Genomic DNA, 15,927 nt, shown 5'->3' on the forward strand with positions numbered 1-15,927 from the left:
AATCAGAGGCTTCAAATCACTGTTTTGTGTTGTGACCAATAATACCCATTAGATTCTCAAAGAAATATATATATATATATATATATATATATAAAAAAAGAAACTCATGTGTTGGACTTGGTCACATTTTACCACTAAGCAAAAATGATATCTTTCAGATCACATGACTGCAGTCTGCAAACACAAAGAGGACTTTGTACAATCTGAGCTTTAGTGATTCAGCCAAGATCAAAGGACATGCTAGCAGTCAATGTATGTGAATCACAGAACAACTGGTACACACACAGAAAAACATTGGAGTAATTTTTATTAATCCAGTTAATAAATACGTTTTTCACTGACTTCTTGTAAAATGTTCGGAGACAGAATATCGATTGTAACCAATTATCAATGTGCAACTACAAACTTTAAAACAAAGTTGGTCATTTTATGGTTGCGCTTTCACTCTGGATTTTCTAAAAAACAAAACTAAACAAAAAATTCAAAACCTGTAGTACACTTAAGAATTTTGAACTTTAGGCAAATAATTAGAAAAGTAGGCAAAGAGCAGAGCTTTCATAGTTAAATGCTACTAAACTTTGAAAACTTGAGGTTGGGCTAATTTTAAGGAGCAAAATTTCAACTGTATGTTAATTTGCATCACACCATGACTACATTATACAATACATTTATTGATCTGTAGCTTCTGTTGCCATCTCAGCAGTTTTCAAGCAGTTAAACATAATGGTTAAAATACAAAAGCAGTTTATCTTGGCATTGACTGTTCTGATGCTAGCTTTTAAAGTCAAAAATTAGAAGGTGATTGCAGAAGTCTGCAATAGCTGGCAAACCCACTTAAAGCAGCATCTGCCGGGTTTCTCTTCCAGTGTATTGTTGCTACAGGTTTTTGTGAAGTGTTAAATCAAGAATACCTAAACATTGTTTAGAAAATCCCAAAGCAACTTCAAGTAATTTATTAGTGGATAAAAAACATTCAATCTTTAAAATCTGAGTGAGACTCTAAATGTTACAATTCAGGCCATACTTGTGCAGTAGAATAAAGGCTGTGCATCAGTCACTAACTTTTTAATGTGACAACTTAAGTGTCTCCTCTCTGAGAAGATACACCAAGACTGTCATCACAACAGCGAGTGTACTTTTATTGTTCGTGATGTATACACAAACACTGAAATATCTAATGAAAAATGGAGCAACACTTACACAAACAAAGGATGTGATCTACAAATACTGCATAGTTTAATCAGTGCATTTGGATACATATTTGTTCTATCGTGAGGGAAATAAAAGGTGAGGTCGATGTATTTTTGGTTTTGTTATGCATCTATTTGGAAAAGTGTAAACACTACATAAGACCTTCCTGAGCTTGTCTTCCAATTCATTCCTTTGAACAGAATAAGGAACCTAGTCAAAAGAATAAGTGACCTTGTCTATATGAGAATCTCCTCGTATATACATCTATAGGTTTAAAAGAACAAAATAATAAAGTAATTCAATATCAATGTACATGATGCATGTCAATAGCCTCAATGGCAATATGCAGTAGACATGAAACTTTTACAATGCCTCTACTTGTGCTGCCTCATTCAACAAACAGTTTAAAGGATATGACAACCTGCCCTATCAGTATAATTGACCAGAAGCACAGAAGGGACAGAGGAGCTCAGACACTTGGCATCTGGCACGAATAAGACACTTTGAAGGTCAATGCAGAGAGTGTTTAGTATAGCTTGTAACTATTGATTTAAGCTAATAACCTAATGGCACCGTTCTCAGAGCCCAGCAGCAGAAGCCTCTTGGTGGGCAGGACCGCAAGGCTGGTCAGAGTACCGCGGAAGTTCTCCGTGCTCAGTTTTGTGCTGCTAACGGGGCTCAGGGAGATATCAGCCATAGAGTACACTCCGATCTTATTAGCCACTGTTCCCGTTACAATCTCTGAACCGTAAAGGTCAAAGGCGTGGATGGGGTCGGATGGTGACTTGTACAGGCGAAGAGGCTTGTGTTCCAGATCTTTCCACACAGTCAGTGTGTAGTCAGTGGAGGAGCTGATAACAATATTTGCTTCTGCAGCCTGAAAAATAAAACAAGAAACAAGAATCAGTGATTGTGGATGTCGTGCCCCAGTAAATTAAAACAAAACAAAAATTAGGAAAAAAAGACTAAAATGTCAAATACAGCAAAATCATTATAGACCTTGCAAATACTCTAAAATTTAAGGAATACAACAAAGGATGAGCTGAATAAACACAGAGAAATACAGACTCTTAGTAAATAAAACTAAATGGCAAAGGGGTATTATTTGAAAATATCTTTAAAACAGAAACATTTCGCACATATTCAGACAGATAAAAATCAGCCTTTAGCCTTGTTTATATTAAGTTTCTAAATCATCTATCAGTAACTACCATTGAAAAACAAACAAAACCAAAATAAATAACAACCACTGAATAACATGTTCTGTATCCATAAATTCATAACCTTCAGTTAGAAGCAAGGAAAATTAATTTTTAAAGTACATTTGGAATAGGCTGCTGCAGGTAAGAAAAAAGGGGGAGGTCCGAGTGATGTGTGTGTGCCAATGAGAAATCTCCGTAGTCTTTCTAATACCTAACCTGTGTCCATATTTGCCCAAACTTGTGAGTTTAAAACTGGGGCTCTTATCTCTGACCTAATTTGGGGTTAAATAAAGTTTGCGCTATGTTGACAACATATTTGCTAGGTACAACTTTCACCATCTCTGTGCCCCTTAGTATCTCTGAATCACTACCTATGGGGAATACCAAAAAAATAAAAGGCACTTGACTGATTGTTTTAATATTTATTTACCTGACCACTGAACAACACAGCTACACTTCCTGGCTTGAGTAAATTATAGTTTAGAAATCCAACAGCAGAAAAGTCTGACCCCTTATTTGGACAGTCCTGGTGTCAGGCAATATCTGTAAATCTTAAATAAACGCTGGTAAATTATCACTACACTTATCAAACTAGAGGTTAGATGCACATACATAATAAAAATCATTATTCAGTAATCAGAGGAGGAAAATGTGATGATGCTGCTATTATACCAAGTACATCAAAAACAGTTCAAGTAGGTAACAGAACAAAATTTTCCATTTTGTGTCTGATGTAATGTGGGTCACTCAGAGCGATGGAGTCTATGCAACTGACAAGCGATTAGCTGTGCACTGCGTGGGCTGTGTGGTCATCCAGAAGTTTCCACTGTTTACCAGAAAGCCCGATAGTGATTTTATACAGCCCAGATTCAGCTGGTTGAAGTGTACAATGAAATGGTTACATTATACCAATAAATAACTGCAGGGGTCTTGGATTTTATATAATCCAATCATCTGACCCCATACTAACTGCTCCTGGTGACAAAATAAAAAGTTTGACCAAAGCAGAGACCAATATATGTAACAACCTCATGATCCCCATGCATCCAGCCCAAGTCTTCTGTAAACAACTTGACTGGTACGTGGTGTAACAAAGGCTACATTCACACTGCAGGTCTTAATGCTCAAGTCTGATGTTTTGATCAGATTTTTTTTTGTCTGGTTGTTCACATTACAAATAAAATGTGACAGCAAACGCGCTCTAGTGTGAACGGTTCACGGCCCTCGAAGCGGCCCGCATGCGCAAAAGAAGACATCACAGCCAGGTGACAGCTGGGTGTGTCGCCCAAACTCATAAAACGGGCAGGTGACTCGACCACGTTCGCTTTGTTTGTTTATATCTTTAGCTTCTTTAAACTTGGCTCTGAGGCTCTTCACTTTCCTCTGACACTGTAGCCACGTTCGCCTGTGCCCTCGTTCAACCATTTCTTTGGCAATGCACTCGAACACAGCCTGGTTACGATGCGACCCTTCAAGTTTAGCTTGAATGGAATTGTCTCCCCATATGCTAATCAAGTCCAAAACCTCAGTTTCTGTCCACTGACTCCCTCTGTCTCCAGTTTCTGTCGCCAAGCTTTATCGTTTGTCTTCTCCGGCGCTGATAATTGGCGTCTGTCTTGTGTCAGTGCTGTGAAAGATGGATTTAATGCGACATGACCATTCAAACAGCAGTCGCTTTCTAAAACATCAGATATGTATCGGATTCAGATCCACATACGAAAGTGACCCAGGTTGGATTTGAGAATATCGGATTTGTGCTGTTCACACTGTCACACCATGATCGGATATGAGTCGCATAGGGTCAAAAAAGTCAGATTTGATGCGCTTTCGCCTACAGTGTGAAGGTAGCCAAAGATTGAGGTTCATGAATCAAGGTATCATATACATTGAGAAAGTATTATTCTAAGCTGAATAAACCTTTACCTTCTTTTTATCTACATTTGATTGAAATAACAGCATCACACAGTTACTGCAGATTTGTTGACTGCACATCCATGATGTCAAACTCCTGCTCCACCACATTCCAGACGTGCTCGATTGGATTGAGATCTGGTGAATGTGGAGGCCATTTGACTACAATGAACTCATTGTAATGTTCAAGAAACTAGTTTGCGCTTTGACACAGTGCATCATCCTGCTGGAAACAGCCATTAGAAGAAAAGAAAGTTTTCCTTCACCCCATTATACCACCACATTCAGCCTGCTTTCATGTTGTTTATGCCAAATTCTCACCCTACCATCCCAATGTTGCAGCAAAGAGGAGACATTAGGCAACAATCTTGCAGTTTTCTATTGTCCAACTTTGGTGAACCCATTTGGTTTTCTATTATTAGTTTATTGGTGTGGTAAGTAGCCATCTGCTAAAAGGTTTGATATTTTGTGCATTCAGAGATGCTCTTCTACATTCCTTGGCTGTAACAAGTGTTTATTTGAGTTACTGTTTCCCTTCTGTCAGCTGAAAGCAGTCTAACCATTCTCCTCAACAAGGCAGTTTAACCAAGTTAACTGATAATTTCTCTTTTTCAGACTATTCTCTGTAAACACTAGAGATGGTTGTGTGGGAAACATCCCAGGAGATCAGCAGGTCCTGAAATAATCAAACCAGCCCATCTGGTACCAAAAACTATCCTAAGTTCAAAATCACTTAAATCACAATTTTTTTCCATTCTGATGCCAAGTTTGAACTTCAGTAGTACTAAGTAGTAGTCTGAAGACATAAATAGGTGTACTTGACAAATTGGCTATATATATACAAAGTGTATATAACAACAGTCAAAATCTGACTACATACTCCCCTGACAACTCAAGCTGTCACCCAGACATACCGCCTTACCCATTTGACTGAAAGGTGACTGAAACTGCCTACACCACATACAAACTGTAAATATACCTTCATTTGGAGTATGTCTCCTTCATGAGCTGGCCAGCCTTTCAGTACAAGCCCTGTGCGTGCATCTAGCAGAACAATGAAGCCAGATGAAAAACCTGCCGCCACTGTGCGTCCTGAAGGGTTTACAGCCAGATAACGGATGAGCCCAGCACTCACATTGTTGTATGCCAGACGAAATTCATGCTGAGTACATAGGGAAAGATTACTATTATTATTACAGTAGAGAAGCACAAAACAGCTATCGTTTTCAAAACACAGTAATGAAAAATAATTGGTGGGTGATGTATAAACTAGGCCTTAACAGATAGATTGAAATTGTTACCTGCAATCCAGGCTTGCGAGGATCAATGAAGCGGAGAACAGAATCTGCGCTGCCGTACACAACACTGCTGTGTGGAGCGGGCATGGTGGTGACAGCTGTAATGGGATTCTTCCCATCCACGGCTTCGTGCAAGCGGATCTGTTTGCCTATGTAAAGAAGATAAAAACTTATATTTAAGCTAAATGAAACAGTTTAACTTGTGTGTAGTAATGCACTGCAGTTCATCTCCCTACCTGTATACTGGTCCCACAGGTGCACGGTACCATCACAGCTGACTACCTCCTGTGAAGCCTCCAGCTGTCCAACATAGAACACAGACTTTCGATGGTCGTTGTACGTCAGCCTGGGCTCCACATCCTGCGTACCATCACCGTGGTTATACAGCGGCCAAAGCTTCACGGTCTTGTCTTTACTACCAGAAAGAAAGTAATCCTCTCCTGCAAGAGGTGCCAAACACTTTGTGGTGCCCGAGTGACCCAGAAAGCTCTGTAATCTGATCTGATGGAAGTGAAAATGTGGATCTTGTTGATTAAGACCAATTTCATACTGCCAGTAGGCCAGCCAGTTGCCCTGCAGGGAGCGGCTACTTCGGGGGAGCTCCTGTTTTAAGACGCTGTCCTCTGGCATGGGGCTTGTCACCCAGGAGGAAGAGAAAGAAGCTGCACCAGTGGATGGTGTTGTGAAGGTGGAGGCTGTTGTAATGATAGGTGTGGTATGACCAGAGCGTCCCCAAGGGTGAGTCAAGCCAACGTTTGAGCAGCCACCATAGTCAGTGTCTCTGGATACTTGAATTCGGTTTCCTACGAGGTGGCTCCCAAATGTGCCTGACTCAGGAAGCAAGTCTCCTTGCAGGGTGGAACTAGTTGAGAGGGATGGAAACGTGCTACAATCCACACGTCTGCCAAAACCAGAGGGTGGAAGTGGATCCACCCTGGATGCTATGGTGGTTGTTTCTTGACTCTGACTTACACTCTGATGGAAAGACTCGGCCAACTCCCAGACCAGCTCATGATTAGGAACTAGTTTCCGGATTGCTGTATCACCTAGAGCAATGACAAAAGAATGGTGTTTTATATCTCTTTATTATTAAAAAAAAAAAAAAAAAAACCCCAAACATTACTTTTAGCACAGATAATTTCCATTAGATAAAGTATTACATTACAAAACATAAGACATCTCCTACCGATGAGGCAGTAGAAGGGGATGTAAGAGGCATGAGCCATTTGAGGGTTAAATACAGTCTGCAGCTCTTCCAAGACCCCCAGCTCATATGTCACATTTGACTCTTCAGTGGTACAGACATCTACCACTGTGACTTCTCCCACAACCCTGCGAGGGGCGTTGTTGAGCTACAGGATAAAGACAGACTATACTGACATATTTGACATAACTGTCATTTTAAATTGTATTCCTTTTTTGCAACTCCAAGAAATAAGTAACTAAAATACACCTTTACATTTATTTAAAAAAAATGTTATTATAGGTTTCTATCTAGTTTTTTTGTTTGTTTTACTGTCACTTTGTGTCAAATATTTCTCATGCCAGTCATTATGTATTAGTTGTTGGGTTATCCATCTTTGTGAGGACCAAGCTGAGACCCTGACCCTCTGTGTCAGAGTTATGATTTAGTTTTTGGTGGTCAGCATTTAGCTGTGACGGCTAAGGTTGGAGATTTTGAAAAAGTGCGTGTGTGTGTGTGTGTATGCATGCATACCTGGGGCTGCAGAGAATGCAGCAGCGAGAAAACAGCAAAGAATCGACGCAAAGTGTCAGCCATATGCTGCTGCACCATTTCCCTCCCAATGCGTAGACAGATGAGAGCCATCAGGCTGAGTGTCTTGAGACAGACAGCAGTGCGTGTCTGAACTCCACTGGGAAACCTACAGAGTACAGCAGAATGGGAAGAACAAAACAAAGGATAAACAGATCTAATGTAACAGAGTTTTTTAAAATAATAAACATCATCATCATCTTTCTGAAACAAAATTTAAAAGCTTTTTCACTTCAAAACATAACAACAGCTCAACAAAATCATCCAACAGTTTGCTGTTTAAAAAGGTTTTACTGAATTCTGGCACCCTCAGTGTCTATTATACACAGTCCCCTCAAATTAATGTACTTGTATATAATTTAGTTTGTAAATTACCCCATACGAGGTGTAGTAAGCAGGTCCAACAATGGCAGAAGAATATCCTGATTGATCTTCATAAGCATGTCCATTAAAGTGGTATCAGAGAGAAATACAATGATCTTCTGTGTAAGTGCAACAGCTCCAAGCAGACTTGCTTCCTTGCGTGTGTTAAGACGCTGAGAAGAGGGTGGAGAGACCTGAAAAACATGAACGTTTATTAAATGAATAGCATATTTTCATTTATATTTTTACATCTTAAAATACATTTGCTTTCCCATGACAAAGAAAACTAGCCTCAAAATGCTAATAGATGGCTTCATGTGTAATTGTCAGAAAAAAGTCTATTGTTCCCTTCTTACTAGATATCCAATATAAGGCAGGTACTGATAAGTCAGTACAGGCTCTCCATAAAGCTGAGCTATATAGATGAGGCAGTCCAGCACAGGCCCTGCAGTGTGGTCACCCACAACAGGTTTCTTCTCATACACGCTGCCCATTCCCACACTCTCTAGGCTGCTCCCGTCAGATGCCGTTGTCACAAACTGGTGATTTTGAGGTCCTAAAGGCAGAAAGGAAGGAAGGAAGGAAGGAAGGAAGGAAAAAAAAGAGGAGGAAAGAAAAGGGACAAATAAAACAAAACAATAAGATATAACAAGAGTTAAGAAATGCAAAGCTCCAGAGCATCATTTTATTAATTACCAATTAGACAATTAAGCTTTACCTGTCATAAATTTACATACCAATGTAACAATTTGTGAGCAATCGCAGCAAGTTTCTGGCTACATATCGAGATGTCACTGTTGGTCCAAGTTTTGCTGACAGCCATCTAACTGTTTTGCAGACTGTATCTGTTTTTAGAAACATGATCAAAATGTTAGATACTGCCACTTATGTAAAAACATTTGAATGAACCACCGTCACTAACTCACCAAGAAGAATTTTGTGCTCTTTTCCCTCGGATTCTTCTGACGGATCATGGTCATCCTCTTCGTCTTGTCCTTCCACAATCTCTTTCTCCGTCTCTTCCAGTGTCATCCCATTCACAAACTCACCCTCTAAAATGGCAACTGTGGCACCTGAAGCTTCTGTGCAACCAGAAAGAGTAAGCTCAAGGTTGAAGACTTCTGGGTCATTTGTCCCCTCTTTATCCTCACCAGCATCTGGCCCCTCATCTTCCTCCAGCTCTCCTCCCTCCTCTCCTTCACTGGTGTGTTTCAGGTCCTGGCTGCTGTCAGCTGATTTCAGGCTGGTTCGATCCCGCATTGAGTCCTCACCCAGAGAGAGTTCACTTGCGCTACTTTTGTCACTTAGTTTCCCCACACTGAGAGACTCTTGGTCTTGTTCCCTGGCTGCAGAGTTCTGACTCTGCTGTTTCCCAGTAAGCACCCCTGCTCCACTGTTGACATAAAACCCATTCTGGAAGTCTTCTGGCTCTGAAAGAAACACCTGGTCACTAAGACTGATGCTGCCGCTAGCCCCCATATTACCGCCAACAGACCCAGACGTTGGCCGAACCTCACCACACTGAAACTCCTCTTCTTCCTCCTCTCCCATATTACACATGCCATTTCTCAACCCTTTAAAAGGTTCCGTTCCAGAGCCTGAGTTGCAGCTTTCAAAGCCAGTGATGACCTGGAGCACATGGGGAAGTAGGCTGGATAGAAAGGCCTGCAGGCCCAGTCTCACAATCAGCTGCAGAACGAAACAGTCAGTGTAAAGATAGAAACGGCCTCGGAGGCAGTGAGGGCTTTCATAAACATTAATCAGCGGTTTCAGTAAGTATTTGTTTGCATTTCTGGGACCCAGTACTGTAGAAATGGGCTCAAAAAGGTACCAAGATGCATAGACAGCAGTGGACTCCTCAAGCATGAGGGCTAGAATAAAGGGCAAGAGGATCTCAAGACCCTCTGCTGTGATGTTACTCCGCAGCAGTGCTTCAAGCTGCTGCCACAAGTGAAAAACAACATCTCTTCCTTGAAGGCTACTAATATTTTCCATCTTAGCATGGTAGGAAAAAATAAAATGATGAAGTGCTGCAAAATAAGAAGGGAAAGGAAAGGGAGTGATGACAGAGTTCAGTAACTGAGAGGGGCTTGGAGGAGGCAGACCATTGAAGATGGGGTCATATTTGAAGAGGAGAGGACTTGGGTAATCTGATAAATCTTTGTTTGCCTCTCCAGAATGTTTCTCTATTAGCAAAAGTGTCTCAAGAGCATGGTGCAAACACAGTGGTACATCACGGAGGCTGGCAGCACATAGCTTTATAACAGCTTGGAAACGCTGTTTGAGTGCAGTATCTGGTTTCAGTCCCCTTAGTTTAGTGGCGTAAAATATCTCAGCGATGAGAACACCAAGAGCCTGCATATCTCTTTGGTAGAGATGCATAAGAGAGGGGAGAGATTCGCTCATCGGGTCAGATCGTACACTAGAACCCGAAGGATGCCATACATCAGCGTGCAGACTTTTTACGAGAAAATTGTTCAACTTCTCCAGCTCTTCTAAAGGCTGAAATGGGTTAAAGCCTTCAGGGAGAATAATCTTCATTTCCTCTGTACTGGAGGCAGTCACACTTCCTTCCCCATGCTTTTTGTTCATCGTCCCACCTCGTTGCAGCATGGCACTTCGGAAACCAGGACCAACACCACTTGAGAGGTCACCAGGGAATGAACCTGGAGACTGAGATACAGTAAGTGCTGTGTGCTCTCCTCCTGTCTTTCCACCTGATGCACTAATACCTGGCATTGGCACAGAGCAAGATGCAGAAGTGGATGAGCCAGTGGATGCTAAAGAGTCCAGAGCTTCTGTACCTTGTTCAAGCTCTTCATCTTTGTCCACTGTGGTCCAGCCACTGGACTCACATCCTGTAGATTCTGGCACCATTCCATCCAAAGTGTCGGCCAGAGTCTCATTTGGAGTGATGGGTAGAGAAGGCACAGTAAGAGCAGCAAGGCCAAGAGGAGGAGGTTCTGCTGGGGCATACTGAGAAGGAGATAAGCGAGGTGGGTGTGGCTGGTCAAACAGCTGAACTACTCCATAAGTAGTTAGATGAGTGTGGTTGTCCACGAGATGAAGGCACACATTCTTGGCCTTGATAGCTTCTTTACCTGACAGCTTATAGCCAAATGTGAGATCAATCCAGTGATGCAAATGCTGGGATACCTCTCTGCTCTCCAGAAGCCGCCGATGGACCTCAACGAACTCTTCAGAAGACTTGCACCACGAAGGCACATCCAGGTCTGGCATGTCAGGGTGAATTGAGTGGAAAATGGAAGGGTCTGTGTAGAACTCTGGAATGCACTCATCAGGGGTCCAGTTCTGCATGCGTTCCATACTGGCTGGGTATTCATTGGGCTCCCACTGGGATCGAACATGGCTGCACAAAACTGACTTGGGAGTCTGCCTGGCTTTGTAGACATAGTATGTAATGTCTGACAGAACATCGGATATGTGATGAGGTACATGGAGGTGATCAGACTGTCCCGCACCAGCACCACCTCCACTGAGGTCTCCACCGACACCACCTCCACCAACCCCACTGCCTCCTGCAGCTGCCAAAGCCTCTTTGGTCATCTCGTATGTAAAATCCAGTTGCTTATCCCCTTTATTGAGCCTGAACTTTGACCTCCTGAGATCCCGAAATTTTCCCTCTGGCACAGTGAAATCCACCACCCAAGGCAGAACTGGGTGATAATTTGGGTCTCCTTCTCGCCGCCCCGCTAATCTGTTTAGTTCCATCAAGTAGCGGAAGTTACTGACCCGTCCATGGACCCAGTCCAGAACCAAAGTCCTTAATTCATCAAAGCAGTTTTTGCAAAGTCTTTTGTTCTCTTGGCTCACACACAGAATTTCCCTTGGCAGGACACTTTTTGGCTCTTTTCTGCGACTAACATTACTTTCTGCAACCCCTTCTGTTCCCAGTTCCTCATAATGAGCTAGGTTGAGCTTTAGGCGGCTGCACAACTGATCATCTACTGTTATGTCCTGAAGAGACAGCTCTCCACAAGATAGGCCTGCTGCATGACATGCCTGCATAGCTATTAGAACCTGGTAGAGAATGAACAACACTTTGGCATTGCTGTTAGCAAGCTTGGCTGGGCTGAAGGAGACAATATCACGAAGTGAATACTGAGTGTAAGGGAGAATCACATAGAGCATTTCAGCTGTCTCCAAAAGACATTCTGCAGGCAGAATGTTAGGACACAGACTGTCTGACTGGGATTTGGAAAAACAAGAAGAGCTAGATGGCAAGCAGACTTCTTTCTCCTTGTCTCTGGCAGGAGAAAGCAATGGAGATACTTTTTCAGTTGAGATAAATGTGGAATTAAAGAGCTTCTGTAATGCATAACGTACTGCATCTACAGCTGCAACATGCATCTGTTCACTGGCTCCTGAATATGGCCGCACAAGTTTGTTATGAGCTTCACGCCATAGATTCCTGAAAGAAAGAAGAAGGGCAATGAAGACTGTTAGGCATTAAACTCGCTCTTAGATCATAACGCCTAATGTTGTTAGGACTGCATGATTAAGAAATGCCTCTAAGTAATGAGTAACCATGTCCTAACTAAAGCAAGTAATAATACCTAACACAGCTCATTTAATATGAAAGCATTACACACTAACATTAGCTGTGGACCTAAAACATATTTTCATTACTGACTAATCTAACATTTTTTAGTAAACTATTTATTGAATAAAAGCCCTCATAAATACTCTCTCACACAGTCTTTCAGTGCTCAACGATTAATTAACTTGATCAGCTCTAACAAAATATTGCAGGAAATGTTTTCTTAGACAAATAATCTTAGCTTAATCAGGATCTAGAACTACAATAAGGTGGTAGGCAAAGATATATTTTGCATTTGAATTTAAATTATGTTGAGTACCTGATATTATGCTGTGATATACTCTGCATTGTTTTGACGTAAGAATCCTGTGACAGAAATTCCATTTGTTGGTGGCATGGCTCTTTGGCCAGTCTGTAGCTCAGCTTACTTTTCCTCAAACCCTGAATGCACACTCTAGTCCACCCAGGGGGCAGTTTCGCCTGAGAAGACTGAAGGTATGTGCAAATTTCTGCCTCACTGATGCTGTCAAAACGGGCACAGCGCATGACTCGCCCCTCTCTTAGGCCCATCACCCAGCGCACAGGAACAAGGGCTACAAGCTCTTGAGGACGGCGCCCTGGGCCTTGCTGCCGTCTTTCAATCCCCAAGTCTTTTTCAACTGCATGCATCAGCCAATCCATGGTCAATCTGCAACTGGTTGTTCTCACTTAGACAGTTTTCAGCTACTTTCCACTTGCTGTCAGCCGCTAGAAGTTTTCAGTTTTCAGATATCCATGGAGGAAGATATAAAATCACCAACAGCAAACGTTATCTCCTCATCCACCTGTCCCTTTAAAAAAGAACTGTAAAGTATAAACAGACAGTTAGATGAGCAAGCACTTTAAAAACAATACTGCTTTGATGCTTTCTACTTCTCTCATAAAGTTTGAGCTCAGCTCACATGACTCAAGTTCTACCCGACAACAAATCTAATTTGCCCTGTGGGCAGGTTTTGAAGTCACTGCTTTTCATAAATGCTCACAGCTTGCAGGCAGATATGACACCAAACAGCAATTCCCAATTTAAAACGACTCTTTCGGGGATGAAAACTTAACAAACTCACGTAACTGTGTTTACATTATGGCAACCTTTTTAACATATTTAGTAACTCAACGAACAAAGTTAATAAAAACCGTCGGTAAGATTAAGAAATGACCATTAGGGAAGTAACGTCGAAAGTTATCGCTAGCTAACAGTTAGCTTAACGAAGGGACTAACCTTACGAGGCATAACTGATGGAAGCACAACGCAACCATGCAGTTAGTTGCTAAAATTTCTAGCACAAAGCTAAACGAAAGCAACTACCTCGTTAAACAATAACTAGAATGCAATTGCAGACCAATTGCCACCAACGTATAGCTCACCTCTCACCACTTGTAGCAGTTGACAGCTAGTTAGCGTTGAGCTAACAATGCACCCCCGTTCCATGCATGATGAGTTTGTCCGACATTAACTTCATAACACTTGGACATCCTGCATGATGACGTGTTTGCTTCATTTTCTGGCATTTAGAGATGAGTGTTAGCAGCCAGACGACAGTCAGTCAGCCGATTGTGTTTTGCTGTGAGCTATTTGGAGCCATGTTTTAGAAGCGATACCTCACGTGACATAACACCAGGCCCCTCTCATGTGATTGCTACTGATGCTTGCTCCCTGCAGCTGTGACGGCAGCGCTTCCTCTGCACTACACTTATATTTGCTCTTCAGCACTTTATTCTGCCATAAACCGCAGAAGTGATGTTTGTAGTTACCTTTTTAGAGAAGATGTATTGACAACCTACTTTTGATGTAATACATATATTAAAGGTAAAGAATGTCCTAAATTTAGCCAGTCCTCTTGGCACATCGTGGTTCTTTATGCATTGGTTAATAATACTGTTTACTAACAATAAATCCCTCGTATTACAGAGACACTAGCACTACTGTTAATGTCTAAATAATATGGATGAAATCTAGCCACAATTTCCAGATCTTTCTTCATTTTTTTCTGACCTTTAAGGACCCAGGAAATCACCTGATCATATTTAAGGTCGCATCACATGATAGGCTACTTCCCAATTTCCAAGTTCACAAAGAGAAATACTGTATTTACCTGATTTCTGTGTTGTACGGGTTCTCTCCACAAGGTGGCATGATGTGTGTATTTTTATTCCTTGGAAGTGAAGGATTTTTAAATCCTTCACTTGTGAAGGAAGTGAAGGATTGTGCAGACTTTGCAATCTGCACAAGTGAAATTCTTCCAATTTGCTTGAGTGTCTGCTATGCATATAATATCCCAATCAAATACCTGCATTAGTACCTTTGTCTGTCATTGTTATTTGTAACGTGGTCCTGTCATCATAACGGTCACTTTTTTGTTTGTAATTACAACACCAAAAACATGAAATCTGCTTAGAGTCAGTTGTTTCTATCCCAACTAAATTAGTGACTCAATTAGAGACTATATGAAATAAACTGAAGTACACTGCATGTCATAGATGAAATGAAATGGGGGGTGGGGTGCATATCTTCTTGTGAATTTTTTTATGTTTTCATAAATATATTATCGATTTTATCGATATATTGATTTCAGTGTTTCTATTCAAATTATTTCTCTGATATCGTAAATAAATAGAACTTGCATAAATTTGAGATAGAGACTACTACAATGGTCACAGCTGCAAATTTTATGGCCGCAATTCACTAAACACAGCACATTTGAACAATATGGCTCTTACTATGCAATGATCAACATTGTTTTATTGCTGTATGAATCCTTTTGTCAATATCTGAGACAGCACTCATGTTAACACTGTGGACAAAACATGTATTATACAGTGTGTATAATATATATATATATATATATATATATATATATATATATATATATATATATATATATATATATATATATATATATGTATGGACGTAAAGCAGCAGAATTAAGGGAATTGACCGTCCACATTATAGTATATATTTGCATGCCTTGCCATGTCACTACACATGGTTGAAGACTCACAATTACAGGGACACAAATTAAAAGCTTCTCTCATCCTAGCATACCACCAATGCAGGATAATTACTGTTAGCACTTTCAAAGAAAAGATGCTGCCAAAAAACATGACATTCCTTGGCTCAGCATTTTATGTTCTTCTCTTACTTCTGCTCTTAGTTTTATTTAACTTCCATGCAGAATGTGTTTGATGTCTTAAAGCAGTGTTGGCTTGGGTTTATGGCACTCACTACAAATATCCCAAGCTTACAGTACATTAAAAGGGAGGCATAATGAGGCGTATTGTGCATCACATTTCAGTGTATTACAGTAGCCCTGGAGTAAATACTGTTTGTACTTATTTGTACTATTTTCACTTCTGTATTTTGTAATGCAATCATGATCCAGCTCCCCCACTACACTAGTTCCATAAGTGGTTATGATCATAGATAATTAAATAGTTATCATTTGAAATAATGTGACTAATGTTTAATAAACTCACTGGATGGGTTAGAGAAAATAAAATTGCATAAAAATGGGTATTATTTGTTTGGAAAAAGGAAAAGGAAAAAGGAATTCAGTTCAGTCAAAGCTTCTGTGATGTTTTTGGTGAAAT

The 15,927-nt window shown here is 40.9% G+C and overlaps 1 protein-coding gene across 1 annotated transcript; it reads right to left on the bottom strand.

The window, feature by feature from the left end:
* Window positions 1-290: 290 nt before the first annotated feature.
* wdr81 (WD repeat domain 81) lies at window positions 291-14,015 on the bottom strand. The gene is made up of 12 exons (XM_085131658.1): window positions 13,705-14,015; window positions 12,620-13,143; window positions 8,666-12,171; window positions 8,477-8,584; window positions 8,096-8,295; window positions 7,752-7,933; window positions 7,320-7,485; window positions 6,789-6,954; window positions 5,839-6,648; window positions 5,606-5,751; window positions 5,284-5,466; window positions 291-2,068 (listed from the first exon to the last, which is right to left on the bottom strand). Exons 2-12 carry the CDS (start codon window positions 12,979-12,981, stop codon window positions 1,742-1,744), a joined length of 6,156 nt encoding a protein of 2,051 aa, XP_084987784.1. The 5' UTR covers window positions 12,982-13,143; window positions 13,705-14,015; the 3' UTR covers window positions 291-1,741.
* Between the last annotated feature and the right edge of the window lie 1,912 nt (window positions 14,016-15,927).

The sequence above is a fragment of the Neolamprologus multifasciatus genome, chromosome 14, assembly GCF_963576455.1.
Source record: "Neolamprologus multifasciatus chromosome 14, fNeoMul1.2, whole genome shotgun sequence".
NCBI lineage: Eukaryota > Metazoa > Chordata > Actinopteri > Cichliformes > Cichlidae > Neolamprologus > Neolamprologus multifasciatus.